This window comes from Zalophus californianus, chromosome 3 (genome assembly GCF_009762305.2).
Source record: "Zalophus californianus isolate mZalCal1 chromosome 3, mZalCal1.pri.v2, whole genome shotgun sequence".
Classification (NCBI taxonomy): Eukaryota; Metazoa; Chordata; class Mammalia; order Carnivora; family Otariidae; genus Zalophus; species Zalophus californianus.
The window spans coordinates 124,095,657-124,123,654 of NC_045597.1; the positions used below are offsets into that span (position 1 = coordinate 124,095,657).

The following is a 27,998-nucleotide window of genomic DNA, read 5'->3' on the forward strand; positions in this document are numbered from 1 at the left end:
GTAAACTATTCAAGTTTATTTCTTTAAAAAAGAATATATTGATATTAGAAAAAAAAAGGACATTGATCTTAAACAAAATAATTGTGGAGTATATCTTATTCTAACATATGTCTCCCCTTACTACTAAATCATTATACCTCAGGAAAAAAAAAATGACACAATCGTGTTGCCAAAAATATATTAAGCAGATGTATATGTAACTATAAAATCAGAGAAATCTAGCCTTCTCATGTGCATATTCTCTTCCTGGTAACTAATAAAGTATGGAAATAAGAGTAGAATTTAATTTAAACATATATTGTAAGACAATATAAAAGCTCTTTCTCTAATAATAAAATTCTTCTATAAGTAATTTTTCACTTACCCGTTTGGATCGCATTTCACTGGTCAAAGGACTAGATTCTTCAGAGGTATTTTTATTCCCTGCTTTAAGTACATCAGGAGAAGGAACTATGAGTTTCATGTAAGTTTCCTTTTTGGCTTGATTTACCAAAGATAAAGGTTTCACATTGGACACCAATCCCGTAGACTGTATTACACTTGTGTGTTTGTTCACAGATTCCTCCTTTGCCTGAGAGCTTTGGAAAATAAATGGAAGCTGCTGTGACAAAACCTGAGGCTGCTTCTGCTGGGATTGGAATGATGAGTGAGTCTGGGATTCAGACACAAGAGGTAATGGCTGGTGTATTCTTTTTTCCTGGGCTTTTTCAGCTGCTTTCTGTCCATCTGCTTTTGGGTCTGAAATACCATGTAATAGCACCTGTAAATAAAAATAAAAAGACGACTTCTCAGTATCTATTAAAACAAAGAATGTCAAGCAGTAAATTTGGAGAAAAAAGGGTACTTTAAAAAGTGCTAATTACTTATGATAGTTACATAAAGCTCACTAGAAAATATACCAAATGTCCCTTTAAAAATGTTTCTCCATCTCCTTTGTTGGGCAAATGTTAAGAACTAAAGACATGATTAACTTTAAACTTTATAGACTTTGAGAGTCAAGATAAACCAGTTAATTCCTAAATAGGAAGAATGTGTGGATACTGCCAATAAACTATTTATACCTGGTTGTTATTCTTATGTTGTGCTTCTGTCTCTGAATCAGAATCATCATCTTCACTTTCTTCAATACTTTGATCTTCTTCTTCTTCATCTTCCTCTAGATCATCTGAATCACTACTACTAATGCCTTCACTTGAGGTGTCTGATGATGTGCCCGAATCACTATCACTGTTGCTAGAACTTTCCATAGCTTTCTTCCTTGGTTTCTGGATAAAGACAAGTTTTTAGCAAGACTTTATTTTTGGAAAAATTCAAAGTTCAGTAAGAGGTATGCTCTTTTAATTTTCAAGTGATATTTCCATCTCAAAATGTCATTTTAGAAAAAAGAGAAAAGTTACATGTCGTGAGGGTAGTTATTCAACAAACAGATCCAATTAATTTATATGATAGGAATTCTCCAATGAAAAGTACAGGCTGTGTCATGTATAGAACATTAGAAACACTGACATAGTATATACAGATCTCTTCATATGACTGCCATGCTTCAAAATGTATGGCAGATTAAAAAGAGCAATTTACAAAATGATAATTCCAATTACAATAAGGGCTACAGACACTCAAGTTCTATATTTAGCTGTAGTCTTCTTTTTTATGTGGATAGTGAGTCAATAACCAATTATTTATATATAACATGCCAAACACACCTTCTAGATGCTGGACAACAATGATATCTAAGATAGAGTCCTTGCCTTCAAGAAACTTACATTCTAGTGCAGGTGGTGGTAGAGTAGACAAATGACTAATATGAAAGCAAATAATTCCATATGTAATAAGTACTGGAGAGAAGATAAAATAAGTAGCAAAAGACTTAAGGGCTGCTTTAGCAATGAATTTAATTTTTATATTTCACTTCAGAAAAGATAGAAAATACGATAAAGAGAGATATTAATTGGAACATTAAAGGCTCTACAGGAAAAAGAAAACCCAAAATTGGTAGAAAGTGACCATTAGGTCACATTAAAAAAAAAACTTTTGTGTTTAAATAACAGACAATAGTAGTGATGCCTGGGTGGCTCAGTCAGTTCAGCCTCCGAATCTTGTTTTCAGCTCAGGTCATGATCTCAGGGTCATGAGACAGAGGCCCAAGTGGGGCTCCGCGCTCAGTGGAAAGTCTGCTGGAGAGTCTCTCTCTCTCTCCCTCTGCCCCTCCCCAACTCTTACATAAATAAATAAATAAAATCTTTTTTTTTAAAAAGATTTTATTTATTTATTTGACAGAGAGAGACACATGTAGATCAGGGGTTCGCAAATCTGGCTATCCATTTGGACACTTTTTTTTTTCTTAAGATTCTATTTATTTATTTGACAGAGAGAGAGCGAGAGAGGGAACATAAGCAGGGGGAGTGGGAGAGGGAGAAGCAGGCTTCCCATTGAGCAGGGAGCCCGATGTGGGGTTTGATCCCAGGATCCCGGGATCATGACCTGAGCCGAAGGCAGATGCTTAACGACTGAGCCACCCAGGCGCCCCTAAATAAATAAATCGTAAAAAAAAAAAAGAATAGACAATAGTAGTGGATACAAAGGAGGAAAAATCATTAGATGATTTATGACTAAATAACTGTATAACAATGGAAAGTTAAAATTCTGCCAATAGGAAGACTAAAAAGGAGAAATACTGACATGATAGAGCAAGACTAAGTATAATCCAAAGTTACATAGGAACATTTCAACAGGATTCACTGACAGATAAAATAAAGAACAAAATATAGAAAAAGCAGCAATAAATTACAAAAGCAATGAATTACAAAAGTTATGGTCTTAACAGCAATACAGTCTGTCATGACTAGTGAGTTGGGGCATGAAAGACAATAATACACTTCAACAGAAAGAAGCCAAGTTGAAGCGATAGTTATAGATTGCACATTAGTACTCTTTCCTCTGTGTTTTCTGAAATTTGATTTAAATGAAATGAAATACATATGAGTGAAGAGAGTCAGTGCTGTTGTTATACTCTCTTGCAATGGTAACCTGTGTTAACTGTTCCAAACTAGCAACCATAATGCTTCCTCCAGAGATACACCCTTCAATAAGCTGACTAACAGTAACCATCATTCCTGGAGCTATGTCTTTCCCTCACAGTAAAGCAGAATGATGAGACACTGACTTGGAATAGTGTGGGTATCACAGAATGAAAAAGACCAAAGTAAAGATTAAAGAGAAACAATAGTAACAATACACTATTACTACTATAACAAAATACTAACAATATAGTAACACTAAGTCTACCATTTATTTGGCAGAGAAAATTCTCCTTCATTGTAACCAAAATCTGTTGTGGGTTTATAGGCATGTATAGCAAGATCATGAAAATCATAGAGTCTAAGTAGAAGTTACCACTTTGGTTTTTAACAGAGGCTAAGAAAGGAGAAGAAGAAGGGAGATACAGTAATTTACTAGAGAAAAATAAACTCCTATTTTAATGCACAAGTAATATGTGTAGTTTTTAATTTAAAGGTGACATGAGAAATGGAGTCTATATGCCTCAAGAGTGGGTCTAGAAGTGTGGATTCTAAAGTTTTAGAGTGCAAAATATTTACTTGCTGAACTTGCTACAACCAGCAGATTCCTGAGTCCCAATTCCAAATAGGGCACAGGGATCTGCATTAACAAGCACTTTAATGTGATTCTGATACAGATAGTCCTTGCAGACCATACACTGACAGTATACAAAGAGTCTGTGCCTTTATAAGGTAACAAATTTAGTCCCCATTTTAGAAAAAATGTAGACGTGAATAGACAAGTCTAGGTATTAGAGAAAAAGAGAAAATTAGTTTCAGTATTACCAATTTTGTCTCCTTAGTCTCTATTAGTTATGTGTGTGTGTATGTGTGTGTGTAGTTATTTTGTATTCATACACAATTCAGTACTGTGCCTCTTTCCTGTCATTTAAACATTTTAAAAATGAGTCTTCTTAGGTTATCAAAAAATGACCAGAGAAGAGCTTATTAACCAGCCCCCCAATCCCATTCCACTCTGGGAAAGCTTTTCAGAACCCTCTCCTTGAACTTTTCATTTCACTGTATACTTATTTCTTTCAATAACAAAATACATACAACTTCAAGGCTATTATGTACCAGGCATAGCTGCTCTCCTCTCCAGAGATATGAAGGTATGAGGGCAACTCTGCCCCAGTGGTAACAGGGAGAAGGGAATCAACAAACAATGTAAGTAAGTGTTGTTAGTGATACATACCATGACTAAAACAGGATACTTGGATAGACAGTGTGTGCTGGGGGCGGGGTGCGTGTGTGTGTGTGTGTGTGTGTGTGTGTGTGGAGATCTAGATGCAGTTATCAGGTAAGATCTTTCCAAGCTGAGATCTAAATGGAGAGTGAGAGACACTCACATAAAGATAAAAGAGTAGAGCCTTCAAGAACAGGGGAAAGACCAAAGGCAAAAGCCATGAAATAAGTCCGATATGTTAAAAAAATGGTGAGGCCAGCTACATCAACTCCAGCATAGGGAACCTGGGAGAGAGAGCCACAGAAAATAAGGCCGGATGGACTGGCAGGGGTCAGATCATACAGGGTCTTGTAGGCTGAGTGAGATAGGAAACTACTGGAGGGAATGATAACATAGGAGAGCTTAAAATCGTAAGAACTCACTTATGCTTTAAAAAGACTGGCTGTTGTGGTCACAATAACTTGTTACTGGCTTGTAATAGCAGGAGTGGAACTTACTCAAAGTTGAACAGTTTGTTTGTTTGTTTGTTTTTTCTCAACAGGCTGTATGTGTATTTTAGTCTGTGATGTACATTGTTTAATTCAAAATATCTACATTTATTCTAAATATGCATGCACTGTGTATGAGGGAATTGGACTTAATCAATGATTTTCAATACGTACTACTAAAATAGCAACCCCTAGGAGGGATCATCAAAATTAGCTAAAGAACATTTTTTCAAACTACACATGAAAAAGGTTACCCAAGCAATGTCCATACTACCCAAAGCAATCTATAGATTTAATGCAATCTCTATCAAAATACCAAAAAAATATTTCACAGAACCAGAACAAATAATACTAGAATTTATATCGAACCACAAGAGACTCCAAATAGCCAGATCACTCTTGAAAAAGAGGAACAAAGCTGGAGGTATCACAATCCGAGATTTCAAGATATACTACAAAGCTGTAGTAATCAAAACAGTGTGGTACTGGCACAAAAACAGACACATAGATCAATAGAAAAGAAAAGAAAGATCAGAAATACTCACACTTTTAGGGTCAATTATTATCTACAACAAAGGAGGCAAGAAAAGACATTGGGGAAGAGACAGTCCCCTTGGTATTATAGCTGAGATGGTGAAGAAAGTGATGTGCGCCCAATCACAAACTGCTGACTCTGTTCCCCTAGAAAACCAGGCCTTCAACGTGGTTTTTATAGAATTTAGAGATGAGAAGATGCTGCCCTCATTATTATCTTTGTTTCCAAAATGTTTGCAGTTGATGCTAAAACTTTAATTCAAAAATAAACCAAGACCCCTCACTCAAGAAGAAATTACAAATGAGAGCAGACCAAATTCACTAATATGGGTACACTTACTAGAAATTCTGGATATAATGTGTTAGTTCATATAGCTGGAAGTATCTCAGCTTACTTGCATGGATGCATGAAACCTGGACTCAATGGTGGCCTACATTTAACAAAGTGGAAATGGCACAGCTTCCCTGGCATGATGTGGAAGAGGAAATATAAAGGCTCAGAGTGACCAGAATATTAGAGTGAATTTATCACATGCAATTTGCATATCCACCCTACTCCTGATAATACCTTTTCTATGGCAGACAGGGTCTAGTCAGAAGGCAGAAACCACATCAGCAATTTGAACAGAGAGATTTTATCATATGGAATTATTAATTAGTAGCAGAATATGAACTACTAAGAGAGATAAAGAGACCTCTAAAGAATACTGAAATAGTGGGGCACCTGGGTGGCTCAGTCGTTAAGCGTCTGCCTTCGGCTCAGGTCATGATCCCAGGGTCCTGGGATCGAGCCCCGTGTCGGGCTCCCTGCTTGGCGGGAAGCCTGCTTCTCCCTCTCCCACTCCCCCTGCTTGTGTTCCCTCTCTCGTTGTGTCTCTCTCTGTCAAATAAATAAATAAAATCTTAAAAAAAAAAAAAAAAGAATCCTGAAATAGCAGATGTAGGGAATAGCCACTTCCTGTAGGGCAGAGGTAGAGTAGTAAAATAAAGGTAAACTTGGAAGAGGGCCTCTATCTTCCAACCTCGTTCACCTGAGCCTGAACTACAGACTTTGGAGAGTGGCTGTTACCCACTGGATGGCAGAAAAGCTCACTGAGGCATCACAGGTCAAGGCTGGCGAATAGGAAACATGCCAGCTAGCATGCCAGGAAAAGTTTCTGGAAACCTCCTCACTGGGGTGCCAGTAAAATTAGCTGGAAAGCCACCCACTGGCATCCCATCAAAACTTAACTACTAAGATGCCACTGGGAGACCCACTACATGGTGTGGACTACAATGTCTCTTAAACAGAGCCCACAGAGAAGCTGCCAGCTGGTGAGAAAGCAACCCTCTGGCAGCCACAGCATAAGACCAAGAAGAAAACACTGGAACCAGAAACTGAAGCCCTTTCTTCTTCCAGGGTTTCTCCAAGACCCTCTGCTGACAAGGTCTAACACTGCGCCAACTGGTAAAGGACAGGAGAGTGAATTTAGAGCTGAGAGGCATAAATTGATAACGTGCACAGCTGGGGATCTAATGAAATAAAACTGGCCATGAGGTGATAACTGTTGAAAATGAATAATGGTACACTGGATTATTATGCTCTTCTGTCTATTCTATGTATTTCAAATTCCCCATAATAAAATGTTTTCTTATCTTTGTTTTCCTAAAAACATAGGTTCTGGGGTCAACCCACTTGACTTCAAATCCTGGCCAATTACTGGCCAACTATTGTGAGGCTCTGTTTCTCCATTTGTGATAATAACACCTAGCTAATTAGGGGTATAGAGAGGATTAAAATCTGTATTATATGCAAAACAATTAGAGTAGAGCTGTTATGTGTTAAGTTCTCCATACATCTTAGCTATTATTACTATTTGTATTATTTATATTGGTGCTGACAGTTGTAATTTTTAAGAGCCCTAATGTTAGGACCAAACCATAAAAATAAACATGTGTAAAACAGGAGTGGTAATTCATAAGAAATTATTCCATAGATTCAGGTGGTTTGAACCTTAGAATGCTTATATAAAGATCTGTTATATATTTGTCCTTGAAGGAATAACTTACCTTATCTTTTATTTTGTCAGCTCTAGCATCCAAAGGCTGGTTTTTGTTTTGTTCCTGATTACATTTTCGATTTCCTCCACCTGAGCTTATACTTTTAGTTTGTCCCACAGAACTTGAAGCAGTAGTGGATAATACAGGTGTGTTGATACCAGATACAGATGATGTACTGTTTCCATTTATTGACCCATTTACACCTTGAAAATAAAAACAAACATGTTTATCCAAGAGAATATTGTTCAGTCATAAGAAGGAATGAAGTAATGATACATGCTAATATATAATGTGAATGACTCTTTAAAACATCATGCTAAGTGAAAGAAGTCAGACACAAAGTCACATATTGTATGATTCCATCTGTATGAAATATTCACAATAAATCCATAGAGACAGTAGACAAGCTAGTGATTGCCAGAGACTGAGGAAAGGAAGAATGGGGAGAAACTGCTTAAGGGGTATGGAGTTTCCTTTTGGAGTGATGAAATGTTTTGAAACTACACAGAGGTGGTGGTTGTTCAACACTGTGAATGCATTAAATGCCACTGAACTGTTCACTTTAAAATGGTAATTTTATATTTATCTGCATTTCACTTCAATTAAAATAATGTTTATAAATATAATTAAATGCAAATATTTCCCTTTTCAGAGCAAACTCACCAAAAACTCTTACCCAAGTGAAAAACGATAATAATAATAAATCATCCAAAATCCTATTATAATTTGCAAATGCTATTCTAACAACAGTTATCAACTGCAGAAATATTAATGATCACTTAAAAGAAAAAAGGAGTACTTGGATATTAGTTTTGATTAATTTAATGTTTAATTACAGAAGTAAATCTTATACTGGGTTACACAAAGGAGGTAATGAAATAAAGGAAAAAGCAGTGAGAGTTGAGAGTTAGTGACATGTAAGCAGTCCTCAAATGACTTATTTATTCTTGGATGCGAAATGAGGATACTTCCAATCTCTCCGAGTTATTGTAAGGAGTAAGCAAGACGTTGTGAAAAAGTGTCTAGTACAATGTTATATAAATGTTATTAAACCTAAACTCTACTGAAAATAGGTATTGGAATGGAGAGTTTGTAATACATCACTTAAGTTAACAGGAGTACCTTTTTCAGGACCATTTCTATTACTTTTTCCTGAAGTCCTTGAATGGAATGAAGAAGAATCATGATTCTGGGCTGGAGGAGCAAACAGTGGTGGAATTCCCAGTAATGGTGGAAAGAAGGTTGCCCCTGTACGACTATGAACATCTGTTGTTCGCCACCATTCTGCACCTCAAAACCAAACATCAAACAAACAAGCAAACAATACTTGAATTAACTTCCTAGTTAATGTAACAATGCTTTTTATATTTTATTCCTGGAAAAAATATCAAGTTTCATCTTGCAACAGAACAGCTGAATCATACACAGTTCTGATCATCTAACTATAAGAGAGCTGAGTAGATGTGATGTTATACACTCATCACTCCTCTCATTCAGACTGTATCCAAGGATCTTCACTTGGCAACTTCTTTGAACTCAAGTTTATGAAGAAAAAAGGTAGTCTATGATTTTAAAAATAAAATAGAAAATTTGTAAGAGCAAAGAACTGTCTGACTTCTTGATCACTTATACCATAATTTTTCTAAATTAGTAAAGAAATAATATTTAAGACTATACTAACGTATTTTAAAACCTTAGAATTTAAGGTTACCATTTACAACCTATGTTAAGGATTTCCTCAAATTACATACAATTTAAATCTCAGTCTGATAAATCATAAATAATAATACAAAGACTCCTACTATAAACCAGTATACCTCAAGTGTGTTTATGAAAGAAGATATTCTATACTTAAATAAAAACATAAAGATAGCAAAAGCAGTGAGTTTTTTTTTTGTCTCAGAAATGAAAACTATTCAGAGATTTCCAAAACAAATCATTAAAATATAAAAGGTTTATAACATTCCTCCCCATAAAGTTAATAAGGAAAGCTTGGGTTTTTTTATATTTTCTCCCATAAATTACAGATAACAATGACTGTTTTATCAATGTAAAATGAATCATGGTAGAAAATCATCACATGCAATTTAGATGTTCAAACAGTGTCTCTTAGTTAAAACTTTTAGAAAAGGAGAGAAGCCAAATTTTATAGAACAGTTTTCAAAAAGGGTGATTAAGAAGAGATTTGAAAATAATCCAAAAGAAAGTCTTGTATTGCCCCATTTAAAATCTCAGAAATAATCTTTCCACTTGGCTAACCTGCCAGATCACCAAATCAGTTATGACCTTTCAGGTTAATCTTCCAAGAGATATGCTATATTTTTCACTGATTGTAACCACCACGAGGATATTAGAGAAAAGAAACCCAATAATATAGTACGGGAAAAATTCAATATTGTCAGTTTACTGTATTGTATGATCTTTAAATCTTTTCTAGGAATATCTCTTCATTAAAAATAGGATGTAATGCAATGTGCACCTTCATTATCTAATGGCAAAATCTGTTTTCTTTAAAAAGTGAAATGTTCATGGTAGCTGCTATTCTAAAAGGTCTAAAAACAGTATAAGCAAAAAACTGCAAAAGCTATTCTTCTGCACTGCAGGAAGTCATTGCTAGTGAAATGACACGAATGCATATTTAGCAGTGCCTGAATGATGGGAACTGAACCAAGAATAACTATACAAAAGCATTAATCATTTATCCACTGTTTAGATGAAAGAAGTGTATTTTGGTGGGAAGAAAAACTGTGTATTTTGGACTTGTATCAGCACAGTTGGAATCTATTATTATTTATAGGTTTGAAACCTAGGTTCCAAATAGCTAATAAAAAGGGACTGAGGTTTCCTAAAGATATTTATATTATTTAATATAGACTCTATAATTAAAGTGTTATGGCTGAATGTATAGACTTCATAAACAACCCCCAAATCAGTAAGGTAATCAAAGTATAATAAGATTCAAATATTTTAGATATAACCTCAGAAAAAAAAATAACCATAACACTGTACTTTAGAACGTCACTATAAATAACTACACGATGGGGATTAGAAAAAAAAAGTTGGAAAATGTGTATGTTATAAACAGGCTGACACCACAGGTAAAAAAAAACAAGTAAATAAAATCAATAAAATAAAAATATGAAAATGGTAGAGCTTCTGACTATAAACTTTATAAATGTCTAATATTTCATAAGAAATAATATAATTTTTGTTAAATGACAAGCTTATTTATCTTCCAAGTTTAAGAAAAGAGAAAACAAATTTAGTCACTCACAAAATAGTTTGTTGATAAAACAAAATATACAAAATAAGGTTTACTTAAACCTGCATATGATGAGTTTCTAAATGTATTCAAAGGAGGTAACAGCATATTGGCAACATTAGTCATATTCAACTGAAAGAGTCTAATATTTCAGATGATACTGAGCCTAGAAGATCTAGCAGAATTTTTAAATCTTTCATGCTTGATAGAGCCAGATGCTTCACAGAAATTCATGGTAATATAATATAAAAATATAATGACCAAAAATTATGAAAAATTTTAAAGAAATTACTGTGAAATACTATTTCAATATAAAATGGAAATAATATACTAATATCCACTAAATAATTTTGCATCTGTTGGTTTAATCATCTGAAATGCAGAAAAGTACATAAAATTTTAAAGTAAGTTATTCTTTATTTAATATTTCTAGTAATTTCTTCCTTGTGTGTCTTCATTTATTTTTTAGGTGATTTCAAAAATTTGGCAATTCGATTTCCCTTGTGAATAAAGGCAATTATAGAGAATTTAAATTTAAATTATTATACCCAATCTACAACTTAAACAAATGAGTCATCTAGATCTAGGCATAGTGTCCATTTGGCGAAAAAAAGTATGCTTATAAAGACATACTTTCACCGCTAAAGACTGTCTTGTAATTGTCTGTTTATCCATCTCCTAAAAACTGTAAACAACACATACTATGTCAAGGTGTTCCTCAGTGCACAGAGCATAGTAGATGCTCAGAGAACTTTGTACAATAAATGAATGAGTGAATAATTCAGATAGGCTCTTAGAGAAGTTATTAACTTTCTTTTTATATAGTGGAAGTATCAACATTATTGAAGTCCAGATAAGTAACTCTTTACACTTGTTAACTAACATTCCAGTACAGATAGTATTTGATTTTAATAATGTAGCAATTATATTGTGGTTTGGAAAAGCTCAAAAGCAATGGTATAATAAACTACGACAAAATGATAAAAAAATTTTAAGACATCAGTAACTATCTATATTACTACTATCTATTTTGATTTTTAATCAGAAATCCTATATTTCAGCAAATGTCTATTGGATTGATCACCGTGCTAAGCGATCATGTTAGAAACTGGCCAAAACAGATTCCTTTTAGTATTTTTTTTTAAGACTTAGTTTAAGACTTTATTTTAACTTTCTAGTCATAGTACCTATCCCCACCAGCTCCTCTCTCCCAGACAGCTGAATTAAAAAAATATGACTAAAGAAACAGTGCTTGAAATATACATCTAACCATCTTTCCATTCTGTATATAGTTAAAATGAGATACTTGTTTCCTTTTGAAGAAGCACTTGACAGTTTACTACCCATTAAAGTGGGCAAGAGGAAATAATGATAATTACTAATTATGTACTTATTATGTATGCTAAACATTGCAATCAGTACTGATATGGCTTATCTCCTTCAATCTTCACAAGGGCCCTAAGAGGCAGGTACCATTATTTATCCTCACTTTTCAGATGATAAAAGTGAGGCAGAGTGGTCAGATTACTTGTTCATGATCACATAGCTAAAATGTAACATAGCCAGACTTAAATTCAGGTCTATTTGTCTATAGAATTTTGCTAATTTTTAAACTATTTTATGTAACACCAAACCATGCATCCCTTACTAAAATTTATTATAGTAAAATCAATCACTGGAAACACATGAAAGTTTAGACTTTCAAAATAATATAGCAAGAAAAATTATAGCATGCTTGTCCAATTTAAGCTTTAATTGGTGCTTTCCTGAGCTCCCGAATTTTTCATAACTTGTAGAATTGGGGATAATTCTGGTCTTGCTGTAATGCAAGCAGCGCAAATCTATACTTATTCTGATCAAATACGGAAAAATATAGAAATTTAAAAGCCAAGTTCATTTTCCTTGGAAAGTGCAGAGAAGTGAGAACTCAAAATAAAAGTACAGAGATATTCATTAAGAACTGGAATTTACTTTCTACTGTAAGTTAAATAATTTTTTAAAAATCAAATAAAGCTGAAAAAATGAATCAATATGTACTACACTCACAATATGTACACTTTCCTGCATGTTATATTTCAATAAAAAGCATGAGAAAAACTTGGCCTGATTATTCACTTTTGTGGCAGATGCCCCTTTCTCTAGCTGAACACTTGAATACAATTGTGCTGCCATCTAGCACACATAGTGTGGGGGTTCTTTTGCACGTGATAAATAGGATTGCGTCAATTCTTGTACAAGAGTTTTAATATACCAGGCATTAGACTATTCTTTTTGTTCAATTTAATAAACAAGTTACTGCTTGAACATTTTCAAGCTTTCCTCCTTTCCTTGAACACTGTTTGTAACAGATGTTTACCTGGAAAAGATGCTAGTTGGGGATGTGCGGCTAAGGCTGTGGGTGTACCAAGTGTCCCCAAACCACCAAATTCTGAATGCCCTGAGCTGGCTGAATGTAGACCAAAGACTGGGTGGCTGACCATTGGGAAGGCACTCGACACTGTGGACAGGTTAAACGGCTGATCCCCAGCTGCTCTGAATAAATGTCCTGGGAGGGAAAAAAACACACTTAAAGTTGTACTATAAAAACAGATGAGATTTATCTGATTTCAGTGTTCATAATTAAAATTTATCATAATTTCTTATCAATTAAATTTTTATTTTACATTTTTCCTTTTTCTATTTCTGCTCTCCAAACCCTACAGAGTATTTCTAGAAATATGAAAGTACTCTAAATATAACAAAAATAAGTGGTATAACCTTATTTACTTTGAATTTGAGATTTGAAAATAATGTTTGAGGTACATAATTGTCACTAATTATAATAGTTTGACCCGCTGACATGAATTGAACTTTCTGTTAATACATGTACATTATTATCAATTTTTTTTACTCATAACAAGGAAAATAAAAGCGTTCTATTAACATAAGGTTGAAAACCAATGAAGTTAGTTCAGAATTTGTCACCAAGCCATTACTCAAATTATCACACACTCTGGGCAAAGCATTCCCCGTTCCAAGTGCCAGAAGTGAAGCTATGGTCTCCAATAGCTCTAAGGTGAGGAGAGTTCATACCAAAAAGGGATATATTCTAGTCTAATAAAGCAATACAAAAGATAGCATAAAGATTTAATGAACAAAGTTACTAAGATATTTCTAAATGCATCCAAGGGTGGTTATCAATATAAAAGTCATTTTTAACTTTGTGATGGAAGGATCACATTCAATTCAAATGTGTGACTTTTCAATCTCCATTCTAAAGAGAATCCAGTTCTAAGTGTCATAAACTCCAGGTTGAAATGTTATACAACTAAAAACACAACTTATTTTTAATACTTTGTAAGAGATTTGACAGAAAATTTGTTAATACTTGGAAATCCTTTTACTTCCAGGAAATAATTAAGTCTCCCTAGCCTGATACTATGAAAATAGAGTATCAACCCCCCCACTCCAGGCTATTTTAAGAATTTGTTGTGTGAAAGGTATTATGCTCTATGTTAAAATAAGGATAGGTCTTCTTTATTATCTTCTGTTTGTATCATATCTAACTGTGCACTGCAATTTAATTACTTTTAACATAATACATTTGAGAAATGTAAAAATAAAAGCTAAAAATAGGTATACTTTTTGTTATCATTTTTCAGTTATCAAGGAGATCTCTGCTCTGGTTTTTTATTCCCTGAGAGCCAAGAGGAATCATCAAAAAGGTTAGAGTGTACCCTCAGAGACTAATATAAACCCTATATTATTTACTGAAATAACATTACATTTTTTTATTGAGGTAGTAAAGATTTAAATAAATTACACCAAGTATATCTTATATCAACTTATAAGGTAAAAACTTCTGATTGAGGGTCAAGGTCCCATTATAACAATACAATAGCTGGGTCTCACAGGGAAGATGCTCAAAGTGTCTTTGCAAGGAAGGCCCACAAAGGAAGTGTAAAGGAGCACAAGGGAGTCAGCCAATCTTTGTTTCTGTTCCTCACAGCCTAAACGGAAAATTTTTGAATTCAGTTCTTTTGTATTATCAGAGTTTTAGATTACATTAGCACTGAAGTTGAGTCAAAAAAAATAGGGCATGCTACTAGAAAAGGTCATTCAAACATCATTAAGACTAGCAACAGGCCACCAGAAAGACTGTTTTTTTTTTTTTGCAAATTCTCAAAAAGCCAGTTTCTCTAAAAAAAAAAATGAACCTGTAACATTAAGAACCAGTATTTATATATTTATTTTCACACATAAAATACCTGGTTCTCACCCATCAATTCAACTTCATGAATCAGATGTCCTTAATCAAATGTTTCATTTATAAAACATACTATGATCAGTTACTTTTCCTTTTATATCGGTTTTCTGGATAAGCAAGTTGAAGTGAACATTCCAGTCTGAGGATTTTAGAATAATTTTTCATTTATATTTTAGAAAATAATAATTCTTAAATTATATTTGTCAACTCTATGTAACAGTTATTTAATATGAAAAAAATCTGTGGGGTAAACTCAAAACTATACAAATATAAAAATTCAGAACAGATTAAAATTATAAAGGGTCAGAAGCTGATAGAAATACTTCTATAATAGCTAATGAATTGGTAAGTAAGCATTCTTAGATGCATAGTTAAAACATCAATTTTATTTTTGTGAAGAAGTAAATGAGCTAAACCTGGGAGTCTCATGAACAGAAAACATGAACAATATCTAAATGGAGTTGTCACTCTTGCAGCAGTAATTAAGAACCAATCATATACAATTTGATAGCAAAAAAGTTTTGTAACTCTAAAAAGAGTGATATCTAGAAGGAAGTGAGTCTAGAATTTCAACAAAATATGAGCTTTACTCACCACAGATTCAAATGGAAAAAAAAAAAGTATAGTCCTGTACAGAGTTACATTGTGTCTGGCAACATTACAAAGAAGCTTTCTTATTCTATTTTCTTATTCCTCCTTGTAAAATTCTTGGTGAAGGTAATTAAAACATAGTAAAACACCTAAGTGACAACAGAATCTGTAGGGTTTATTCCCTGTTGGTCTATTCGCTTCTGTCTTTAGTAAAAAAGACTAGGACCACATTATAATGATTATAGTGATACCATGCATTATCAAAATAACACATTCGAGACTTTCTCTGCTATACACGGATATAATTGTAAAGAGAAGGGAAATAATTCCATAACACATTTCATATTTTTCACTATATTTTGCCCTTTAGCAAGAACCTAGAAGTCAATGATATAAAAATTACAGCTTTCTCATTAAAAAGCTCTTAACACTATAATTTTAATATTGTTTTTCTACCACCTTTAAAAAAACACAGATACTAATTCCACATAAAAAAATCTTCCAGAATTACTCTGTTCTTTATTCAAAAGTTGCTGTAATTCAGGCATTTCATGAACATACCTATTAAGTGTCAGGTGCTATGTTTGGAACGTGGCATACAAGGATGAATGCGACAATCCCTGACCTCAAGAAACTCATGGTTGAACATAATTTAAATAGTACTGAACTAGTTTTTACACCACAATGTATAAAACAAGTCATTTAATATTTCAAAATTATTTAAACTGGTACTGTTGTATGTAGGAGTCAATAATAGATCCCAAATACCTAAAACAGTGTCTCAAAGTAGATATACAATAAATATCTGTTGAACAAATGAATTCACCATCCATAAGAGCAGAAGAGGCACATCCATGGGACTGATCCAAAGACCTTCAATTAGAACAGAAGCTGTTTTGAATCTTCATTTAAACTTGCAAGTATACTTCCTAGCATCCTTTTGCCTTACTTCACCAACCCCTGGTGCTTTTTTTTTTTTTAATTACCACTTTGCCTTTCTTCCTCCTTGATTCCATTTAAGTCACATGTTGGATTTGATCACTCAAAATTCTACCACCTCCAAGCTCTTGAACTCTTAAGTCACACCCTAACCACAATTTCCCCATTTCCATTTCCTTATTTCTTAGCATGACCTCTAGTCACCTCCAGTCTTCTACCAGTCCCCTGACCCTCTCTATTCGTCCTTCTCAATTTCATCAATTCTCCTGCGTTAACCCTGAAAGAAAAGTGTCACCTTTATGTCTACGCCCTCTCCACTTCTCAGAATCTTTAATATTTGTGCCAAACCTCAAACCTCAAGTTACTGATGTTTTCTTAATTACCAGGTCCCACTAATCTTTACTTGTCTTATTTTTCACCTCTCTGTATAAATCTGACATTGCTGAGTGCCTCTTCCTTATTAAAACCTACATTCAGCAAGATGGCGGGGTGTAGGAGACCTGGATTTCGTCTGGTCCCAGGAATTCAGCTGGATAGGGATCAAACCATTCTGAACACCTATGAACTCAACAGGAGATCGAAGAATAGCAGCAACTGTCTGAACAGAAAAGTGACCACTTTCTGGAAGGTAGGACATGCGGAGAAGTGAATCTGAAGCGATATTTGGGAGGATAGAAGGTGGGGGAGGGGGCCTCCATCCGCCACTTCTGGAAAGTGATAGAGCAGCGGAGCACAAAATTGGAACTTTTAGAGGTCGGCTCCACTGAAGGACGTTGCTCCAGTGGCGAAGTGCGGGGTGGGGGAGGGTGGGGGGGTGGAACCCTTGCTGGGACAGTGTGGTCTCAGGACCCTCAGGGTCACAGAAAGACCGGGGGTCCCTGAGTGAGGCAGAGCTCCCAGGTATGGGAGCAGGGAAGCTGGCTGCAGAGACAGAGCCAAGGCGCAGGCTCTTAGCTGGGGGTTGCCATAAACCATGATCCTTGACACAGTTGGGCCACTGTTCTTCCAGCAGGGACCCAACAAGCGGCAGATCCGGGGCAACTCCCCTTCCTCCCCTGGGAGGAGCGGCGCGGGAGCGCACCACAGGGATCTGCTGGGTTTGGAGACTCCACGTGGGGTTGGGTGCCAGAGATAGAAACGCTCGGTCATAGGCCGGGTGAGCATGGAGTGCACCGGAGACTGGGGAGATGGGAGTGACTGACTGCTTTTCTCTGGGGGCTCACTGAGGAGTGGGACCCCGAGTTCTCGGTGCCTTCGGGGCGGAGATTGGGGGCTGCCATTTTCACTCTCGTTCTCCAAAGCTGTACAGAAAGCTTGCAGGGAACCAAAGTTCCCGAGAGCAAACCCGAGCAGATGACTTAGCCTGGACCTGGCAAGGGCGAGGCAATTCCGACTCCAGCAAAGACATTTGGGAACCGCGGCAAAAGGCCCCTCCCCCAGAAGATCAGCAAGAACAGCCAGCCAAGACCAAGTTTACCGATCAATGAGAACGGGAGAACTCAAGTGCTAGGGGAATACTGCACATAGAATTCATGGCTTTTTTACCATGATTCTTTAGTCTTTCAAAGTTAATTTTTTTAACTGTCTTTTCTTTAATTTTTTTAAGTTTTTCTTTTTCCGTTTATCAACCATCTTATCAATCCCTTCTTTAAAAAAATCTTTATTTTTCATTTTTAGTCATATTCTATCCCTTCATAGTAGTTACCCTTATTTTTGATATATATATATGTATATATATATGTGTATATATATATATATATATGTTGTTCTCTCTTTAAAATATTGAGATATAGTTTCTTCTAACACATGAAAATATACCCTAAATCTATAGGGTATGGCTTTGTTCTAGTCTCCTGCCTGATCACATTCTCTCCCTTTTTTTTTTAATCCTCTTCTCTCTTTTTTCAATCAACTTCTTATCTTATTAATTCCTTTTATAAAATCTTTTATAATTTTCATCTTTACAGTCATATTCCATCCCTTCATCGTATTAACCTTTATTTTTGTGTATATATAAGTTTTTCTTTCTCTAAAATTTTCGGAGGCACTTTCTTCTAACAGACCAAAATACGCCCAAAATCTAGTGTGTGGCAATGATCTAATGCACCATCCTGATCATATTTGATCATATTCTGTTTTTTTGTTTGTTTGTTTGTTTTTATCCTTTTCTTCTTTTTTCTTTTTTCTTTCTTACCCTTTCTTTTCCCCTGGTTTCAGGTCTTTTCTGACTTGTTTAGGGTATATTTTCTGGGGATGTTGTTACCCTGTTAGCATTTTGTTCTCTCATTCATCTATTCTCTTCCGGACAAAATGACAAGACGGAAAAAGTCACCTCAACAAAAAGAACAAGAGGCAGTACTGACTGCCAGGGACCTGATCAATACAGACATTAGTAAGATGTCAGAACTAGAGTTCAGAATGATGATTTTAAAGATACTAGCTGAGCTTGAAAAAAACATGGAAGTTATTAGAAAAACCCTTTCTGGAGAAATAAAAGAACTAAAATCTAACCAAGTCGAAATCAAAAAGGCTACTAATGAGGTGCAATAAAAAATGGAGGCTCTAACTGCTAGGATAAATGAGGCAGAAGAGAGAATTAGTGATATAGAAGACCAAATGATGGAAAATAAAGAAGCTGAGAAAAAGAGAGATAACTACTGGAGTACGAGGGCAGAATGAGAGATAAGCGATACCATAAGACGAAACAACATTAGAATAATTGGGATCCCAGAAGAAGAAGAAAGAGAGAGAGGGGCAGAAGGTATATTGGAGCAAATTATAGCAGAAAACATCCCTAATTTGGGGAAGGAAACAGGCATCAAAATCCAGGAGGCACAGAGAACCCCTCTCAAAATCAATAAAAATAGATCAACACCCCAAAATCTAATAGTAAAACTTACGAGTCTCAGAGACAAAGAGAAAATCCTGAAAGCAGCTTGGGACAAGAGATCTGTAACCTACAATGGTAGAAACATTAGATTGGCAAGATACCTATCCACAGAGACCTGCCAGGCCAGAAAGGACTGGCATGATATATTCAGAGCACCAAATGAGAAAAATATGCAGCCAAGAATACTATATCCAGCTAGGCTGTCACTGAAAATAGAAAGAGAGATAAAAAAGCTTCTAGGACAAACAAAAACTAAAGGAATTTGCAAACACGAAACCAGCCCTACAAGAAATATTGAAAGGGGTCCTCTAAGCAAAGAGAGAGCCTAAAAGTAACATAGACCAGAAAGGAACAGAGACAATATACAGTTAACAGTCACCTTACAGGCAATACAATGGCACTAAATTCATATCTTTCAATAGATACCCCAAATGTAAATGGGCTAAATGCCCCAATCAAAAGACACACGCTATCAGATTGGATAAAAAAACAAGACCCATCGATATGCTGTCTGCAAGAGACTCATTTTAGAGCCAAAGACAACTCCAGATTGAAAGTGAGGGGCTGGAAAACCATTTACCATGCTAATGGACACCAAAAGAAAGCTGGGGTGGCAATCCTTATTTCAGACAAATTAGATTTTAAACCAAAGACTGTAATAAGAGATGAGGAAGGATGTTATATCATACTTAAAAGGTCTATCTAACAAGAAGATCTAACAATTGTAAATATCTATGCCCCTAACATGGGAGCAGCCAATTATATAAGGCAATTAATAACAAAAGCAAAGAAACACATTGACAACAATACAATAACAGTGGGGGACTTTTTTAACACCCCCTTCACTGAAATGGACAGATCATCTAAGCAAAAGCTCAACAAGGAAATAAAGACTTTAAATGACACACTGGGCCAAATGGACTTCACAGATATATTCAGAACATTCCATCCCAAAGCAACAGAATACACATTCTTCTCTAGTGCCCATGGAACATTCTCCAGAATAGATCACTTCCTAGGTCACAAGTCAGATCTCAACCAGTACCAAAAGACTGGGATCATTCCCTGCATATTTTCAGACCACAATGCTTTGAAACTAGTACTCGATCACAAGAGGAAAGTCTGAAAGAACTCACATATATGGAGGCTAAAGAGCATCCTACTAAAGAATGAATGGGTCAACCAGGAAATTAAAGAAGAATTAAAAAAATTCATGGAAACAAATGAAAATGAAAAATACAACTGTTCAAAATCTTTGGGATACAGCAAAGGCAGTCCTAAGAGGAAAGTATATAGCAATACAAGCCTTTCTCAAGAAACAAGAAAGGTCTCAAATACACAACCTAACCCTACACCTGAAGGAGCTGGAGAGAGAACAGCAAATAAAACCTAAACCCAGCAGGAGAAGAGAAATAATAAAGATCAGAGCAGAAATCAATGAAATAGAAGCCAAAAGAACAGTAAACAGATAAATGGAACTAGGAGCTGGTTCTTTGAAAGAATTAATAAGATTGATAAACCCCTGGCCAGACTTATCAAAAAGAGAACAGAAAGGACCCAAATTAATAAAATCATGAATGAAGGAGGAGAATGAGTCACAAACAATTATAAGAACATATTATGAGCAACTCTATGCCAGCAAATTAGATAATCTGGAAGAAATGGATGCATTCCTAGAGATGTATCAACTACCAAAACTGAACCAGGAAGAAAGAGAAAACCTAAACAGACCTATAACCACTAAGGAAATTGAAGCAGTCATCAAAAATCTCCCAACAAACAAAAGCCCAGGGCCAGATGGCTTCCCAGGGGAATTCTACCAAACATTTAAAGAATTAATACCTATTCTTCTGAAACTATTCCAAAAAATAGAAATGGAAGGATAACTTCCAAACTCATTTTACGAGACCAGCATTACCTTGATCCCCAAACCAAAGACCCCATCAAAAAGGAGAATTACAGACCAATATCCTTGATGAACATGGATGCAAAAATTCTCACCAAAATCCTAGCCAGTAGGATCCAATAATACATTCGAAGGATTATTCACCACAACCAAGTGGGATTTATCCCTGGGATGCAAGTTTGGTTCAACATCCACAAATCAATCAACGTGATACAATACATTAATAAAAGAAAGAACAAGAACCATATGATCCTCTCAACAGATGCAGAAAAAGCATTTGACAAAGTGCAGCATCCTTTCTTGATCAAAACTCTTCAGAGTATAGGGATAGAGGGTACATATCTCAATATCATAAAAACCATCTATGAAAAACCCACAGCGAATACCATTCTCAATGGGGAAAAACTGAGAGCTTTCCCCCTAAGGTCAGGAACACGGCAGGGATGTCCACTATCACCACTGCTATTCAACATAGTATTAGAAGTCCTAGCCACAGCAATCAGACAACAAAAAGAAATAAACGGCATCCAAATTGGCAAGAAGTCAAACTCTCATTCTTTGCAGATGATATGATACTCTATGTGGAAAACCCAAAAGACTCCACCCCAAAACTGCTAGAACTCATACAGGAATTCAGTAAAGTGGCAGGATATAAAATCAATGCACAGAAATCAGTGGCCTTCCTATACACCAACAACAAGACAGAAGAAAGAGAAATTAAAGGAGTTGATCCCATTTACAACTGCACCCAAAACCATAAGATACCTAGGAATAAATCTAACCAAAGAGGCAAAGAATCTGTACTCAGAAAAACTATAAAATACTCATGAAAGAAATTGAGGAAGACACAAAGAAATGGAAAAATGTTCCATGCTCATGAATTGGAAGAACAAATTCTGTGAAGATTTCAATGCTGCTTAGAGCAATCTACACATTCAAGGCAATCCCCATCAAAATACCATCCACTTTTTTCAAAGAAATGGAACAAATAATCCTAAAATTTGTATGGAACCAGAAAAGACCCTGAACAGCCAGAGGAATGTTGAAAAAGAAAAGCAAAGCTGGTGGCATCACAATTCGGGACTTCAAGTTCTATTACAAAGCTGTCATCATCAAGACAGTATGGTACTGGCACAAAGACAGACACATAGATCAATGGAACAGAATACAGAGCCCAGAAACGGACCCTCAACTCTATGGTCAACTAATCTTCGACAAAGCAGGAAAGAATGTCCAATGGAAAAAAGAGTCTCTTCAACAAATGGTGTTGGGAAAATTAGCCACATGCAGAATGAAACTGGACCATTTCCTTACACCACACACAAAAATAGACTCAAAATGGTTGAAAGACCTAAATGTGAGACAGGAGTCCATCAAAATCCTACAGGAGAACACAGGCAACAACCTCTTTGACCTCAGCTGCAGCAACTTCTTCCTAGAAACAAGACAAGGGAAGCAAGGGCAAAAATGAACTATTGGGACTCCATCAAGATAAAAAGCGTTTGCACAGCAATGGAAACAGTCAACAAAACCAAAAGACAACCGACACAATGGGAGAAGATATTTGCAAATGACATATCAGATAAAGGCTAGTATCTAAAATCTATAAAGAACTTATCAAACTCAACACCCAAAGAACAAATGATCCAATCAAGAAATGGGCAGAAGATATGAACAGACATTTTTCCAAAGAAGACATTCAAATGGCCAACAGACACATGAAAAAGTGCTTAACATCACTCGGCATCAGGGAAATCCAAACCAAAACCTCAATGAGATATCACCCCACACCAGTCAGAATGGCTAAAATTAACAAGTCAGGAAACGACAGATGTTGGCGGGGATGTGGAGAAAGGGGAACCCTCCTACACTGTGGTGGGAATGCCAGCTGGTGCAACCACTCTGGAAAACTGTAGGGAGGTTCTTCAAAAAGTTGAAAATAGAGCTACCCTACGACCCAGCAATTTCACTACTGGGTATTTACCCCAAAGATACAAATGTAGGGATCCAAAGGGGTACGTGCACCCCAATGTTTATAGCAGCAATGCCCACAATAGCCAAACTGTGGAAAGAGCCAAGATATCCACTGACAGATGAATGGATAAAGAAGATGTGGTATATACATACAATGGAATATTATGCAGCCATCAAAAGGAATGAAATCTTGCCATTTGCAACAACGTGGATGGAACTGGGGAGTGTTATGCTGAGCGAAATAAGTCAATCAGAGAAAGACATATATCATATGACCTCACTGATATGAGGAATTCTTAATCTCAGGAAAGAAACTGGGGGTTGCTGGAGTGGTGGGGGGTGGGAGGGATGGGGTGGCTGGGTGATAGACATTGGGGAGGGTATGTGCTATGGTGAGCGCTGTGAATTGTGCAAGACTGTTGAATCACAGATCTGTACCTCAGAAACAATACGTTATATGTTAAGAAGAAGAAGAAGAAGAAGAAGAAGAAGAAGAAAGCAGGAGAGGAAGAATGAAGGGGGGGAAATTGGAGGGGGAGATGAACCATGAGAGACGATGGACTCTGAAAAACAAACTGAGGGTCCTAGAGGGGAGGGGGGTTGGGGGGATGGGTTAGCCTGGTGATGGGTATTAAAGAGGGCACGTTCTGCATGGAGCACTGGGTGTTATATGCAAATAATGAATCATGGAACACTACATCAAAAACTAATGATGTAATGTATGCTGATTAACATAATAAAAAAATAAAATAAATAAAACGCACATCCAGGGGAATGGGGGGAGGGGGGCAACACACACACACACACACACACACACACACACACACAAACCCTTGTTCACCCTTAAGCTCCAGGTCTTGAACTGTCTTGATCTTCGTCTCAACTACATCTTTTAATAATATTTCTGGTCTGCTTTATTGGATTTTCTTTTCTAAAAGTAAGCATTCTTTATGATTTTATCCAGCTATATTTATTTCTTTTTGTATGCTTTCTTTCTCAGTTATTTCATGTGCCTCCACTGCTTTTTAACTATCACTTCTATGCAAATAATTGGTAAAGTAGGATTTTAGTTCTTTGAGAACAAAAGCTGAATCACATTTATCTCAGTATCCACAATACCTGTAAAGTGTGAAACACAATTCGTATTTAACAAATGTTGAATTTAACAAATGTTAAATTAACAAGTGTTAAATCCCACTGTTGTATTTTTGGTCACATTATTTCTTCTACTTCACCACTCCCCCATCCCCCGGCCTATGTAACATGCTTTTTTGATTTCTTTTGCCTCATATAATCCTATCTATCCTAACCATCTCAAAAACATACTGCCTAAGAAGTATCTCTGAATTTCCCAGACATGCTTCGGGGTTTCTTTGAACTTTCATGATTACTGGCTATCTTTTACCATGCCATTACTAGAATATAACGTTACAAAGGAAAAGGCCATCTCTTAATCATTTTTACTCTCTACAAAACACTGCATAAAGCAAACCTAGCGCTTCAAGGGCAACACTTCCTAATACCTGCTACAGACAACTAAAATGATAGTTTTGTTTCCTTCTTTTAAAAGGCTAAAATAACCAGGAATTATTCTTTAAATGGTTAAGAATACAGTTGATCCTTACACAACATAGAGGTAAGGAGAGCCAACCCTCCCTCCACCCCCTCTGCAGTTGAAAATCCACCTATAACTTTTGACTTCCCCCAAAACTTAACTACTAATAGCCTATTGTTGACTGGAAGCCTTACTGACAACATCAACAGTCAATTAACACCTATTTTGTATGTTATTTATATTCTATACCATATTCTTACAAAAAGTAAGTAGAGAAAAGGTTAAGAAAATCATAATGAAGAGAAAGTACATTTATAGTACTATATCGCATTTTTATTGTTATGTTAATCACCATACATCATTAGTTTTTGACATAGCGTTCCATCATTCACTGTTTGCGTATAACACCCAGTGCTCCACGCAGAACGTGCCCTCTTTAATACCCATCACCAGGCTGACCCATCCCCCCACCCCCTCCCCTCTAGAACCCTCAGTTTGTTTCTCAGAGTCCATAGTGTCTCATGGTTCGTCTCCCCCTCCGATTCTCCCCTCTTCATTCTTCCCCTCCTGCTATCTTATTGAAAAGAAAAGTGTGTATAAGGGGCCCACACAGTTCAAACCTGTGTTGTTCAAAGGTCATCTGTAGATCTCACTTTTTCTCTGCTCCAATTATAAAAACCATTCACAATGTTACTCAAATGTCTTTGGGAAATTAGAAGCTGATTTAATTCTATGTTGTGGCTTTAATCTTTTATACAGCAGGGGGTGCTGTTTAGATTACACCCTTGGTTCTACTACCAGAACAATGTCCTTAGCCTTCAGCTGTCTTGAAATTTTAAGCTACTGCTCACAAGGTGATTTTTGATCATGGACTGGTGGTGGTTCAGTGAATGCTATAACTACATTTAAAACAAAACATTGATACTGTCTTACATGAAACAAAATACAACATGAATCAAACAGGCTCTATTAATATTACACTACAAAATAAGATTATTTGGATATTAGAATGTTCCACTTTTGGAGAAGTAATTTTTTTCTACATTAATATATCTAATATCAGAAGATGCTCCCAAATAATAACTTGTTATGTTTAAAACTCTTAAATTTTGCTCAGAGGAAACATTTGCAACCTGATAAATTGTATCATAAAATGAAAATAATTTTACAAGATTACACTCATTCTTTTTAACAGGTATTAACATTCAAACATAATTTCAATATTATAAATGAACTTTTTAGTTTCTATTTTAATGGGCAGGTAACAATGTGCACAGTGTGCATAATAAAAATTAATATACATCCATAATAACTAAGTTCTGACTTATACTGTAAGAAGCTGAACACTTTTGAGCAGAGCTTTTCAAATTCTGCTTGTCAGTATATGTATAGGTGATTTAAAGCAGTTACATGTCAGTGTCTCAGTAACAACACATGGTAACTGCAAGTATCTTTATTAATGATAGTGCATTTCATGCCACAACACAATAAAGGTTTTCCTCCCACAAGAACAAAATAGTATAAATACTGTACTAATGCCTTGAACCTGAACTACCAGTGAACAAAATCTCCTGTCAGGAAAAGTCCAGATAGCAATTAAAACAAAATAATTACAAGAAGTATGCTAAAGCATCTAATCTTTTTAAAAATCAAGGAGACTGATTACTATGATAGAACTCCACAAATGTTGCTTTTTGTATGCTAGAAATAAAAATGTCTTTAATCTTTCATTGCTTCCCAAACTTGTTGCAACATGTCTTCAAACTCGTCTCTAGTTCTTTAAAATTATAAGCATAATTTTACAGCATTGCAAAATCAGCCTCTAGTATACAACCTGCAAAGTAGGCTAATCATCAAAAATGTGATGCAGCGCATTCAAATAAGTTGTATGTGTACTTTAACACTAGTAATGAATAAGTGTAATAAACAGATTGAACATCATCAAAATTACTGTAAATTAAAAAAATGCTCAAATTACTGGCTCACATTAAAATTCTTAAATATATTAATCTTCAAATATTCTGGAACTCAAAATGTACAAACTATAACCTTGAACTTTGATTAGAGAACAGAAAGAATTCTATAGTTAATGGTGACATTTCCTGCAAATAATCTTCATTCCATTCCTGCAGTCTCAAAATTTTCTCAGTCAGTTAACCCCTACATTTTAATATTTCAAAAGATGCATGGCATGGAAATAAAGTCTTTATTTTTAAGCATTTATTTTGAGATTATTTTAGGACTCACAAGAGTTGCAAAATTAGTAGAGTTCCAACCTCCATATGTTAACATCTTATATGACAAAAAATAATTTTCAAAACCAGGAAGTTAATCTTAATTAACTAAAATTAAAAATTTATTCAGATCTTATCAGTTTCAGTTGCTGTATCTCCTTAATTTTCTCTGATTTGTGTCAGTTCCTCAGTCTTCTCTCATGATCTTGATCCACTGAAGAGTACTGGTCCGGTATTTCATAGAACATCTCTCAATGTGGGTTTGTCTGATGCCTTCTCATGATTAGAAAAGGTTAGGCAACATTGGGAAGGAGAAGCAATACACTCTTCTCAGTGCAACGTATCTGGGGTCTAAGATGTTGCTATGTGTACTGGTGATACTAACTTTGAACACTTGATTAAGTTGTGATCTGCCTGGATTCTATGTCAAGTTACTATTTTCCTTTCAAACATTTTTTTTTTTTTTAATTAGAAAATAAGTCATTAAAAGCCTAGGTAAACTTGGGAACAAAAGCTGCCACTCTCTAACACTGAACATGGTAAAGTTTAATTTCAGTTCAGCAAATGACTGTTAAAGACAGGAGCAGTTCCTCTTTCATAAGCATTTTTGTTAGACCAATGAAAGGATTTAGAGTTCATGGATTAAGATGCTAAAAATACACAATATTTTATATATACTTTTATCTTCAAATCCGGCTGTACTTTAATAATGAAATAGAAAAAAGTTCACTAAAATAATCAAATTCCAAAATCTTATTTTACCTATGTTTCAATAAATAAAAAATTATTGCAATGAGCAAAAATTATTAAAATCAGCTTTGAGAAACATACTGGGTATATTAATTTGCTGGGGATGCCATAATGAAGTACCACAAACTGAGTGCCTTAGAACACAATGTATCATCTCACAGTCCCAGAGGTTAGAAGTCTGAAATCAAAGAGTTGACAGGGCCATGCTCCCTCTGAAGGCACTAAGGAAGGATCTGTTGCATGCTTCTCTCTTAGCTTTTGGGAACCTCAGGTGTTCTTCATATGTCCTCACATGGGCTTCTCTGTGCATGTCTCTGTGTCCAAATTTCCCCCTTTAATAAGGAAAT

General features: G+C 35.5%; 1 protein-coding gene across 20 annotated transcripts in view; it reads right to left on the reverse strand.

The window, feature by feature from the left end:
• BAZ2B (bromodomain adjacent to zinc finger domain 2B) overlaps nucleotides 1-27,998 on the reverse strand; it is a 308,079-nt gene that overhangs the window by 100,230 nt on the left and 179,851 nt on the right. For 13 of the 20 annotated variants that reach the window (XM_027589760.1, XM_027589758.1, XM_027589749.1 and 10 more), the window contains 5 exons: nucleotides 12,923-13,111; nucleotides 8,427-8,594; nucleotides 7,314-7,507; nucleotides 1,062-1,265; nucleotides 365-760 (listed from right to left, as the gene is read on the reverse strand). In XM_027589760.1, the coding sequence (XP_027445561.1) occupies nucleotides 365-760; nucleotides 1,062-1,265; nucleotides 7,314-7,507; nucleotides 8,427-8,594; nucleotides 12,923-13,111 (1,151 nt within the window). The remainder of the gene's footprint in view (nucleotides 1-364; nucleotides 761-1,061; nucleotides 1,266-7,313; nucleotides 7,508-8,426; nucleotides 8,595-12,922; nucleotides 13,112-27,998) is intronic. The other 7 variants (XM_027589759.1, XM_027589741.1, XM_027589740.1 and 4 more) reach the window with 3 other exon arrangements.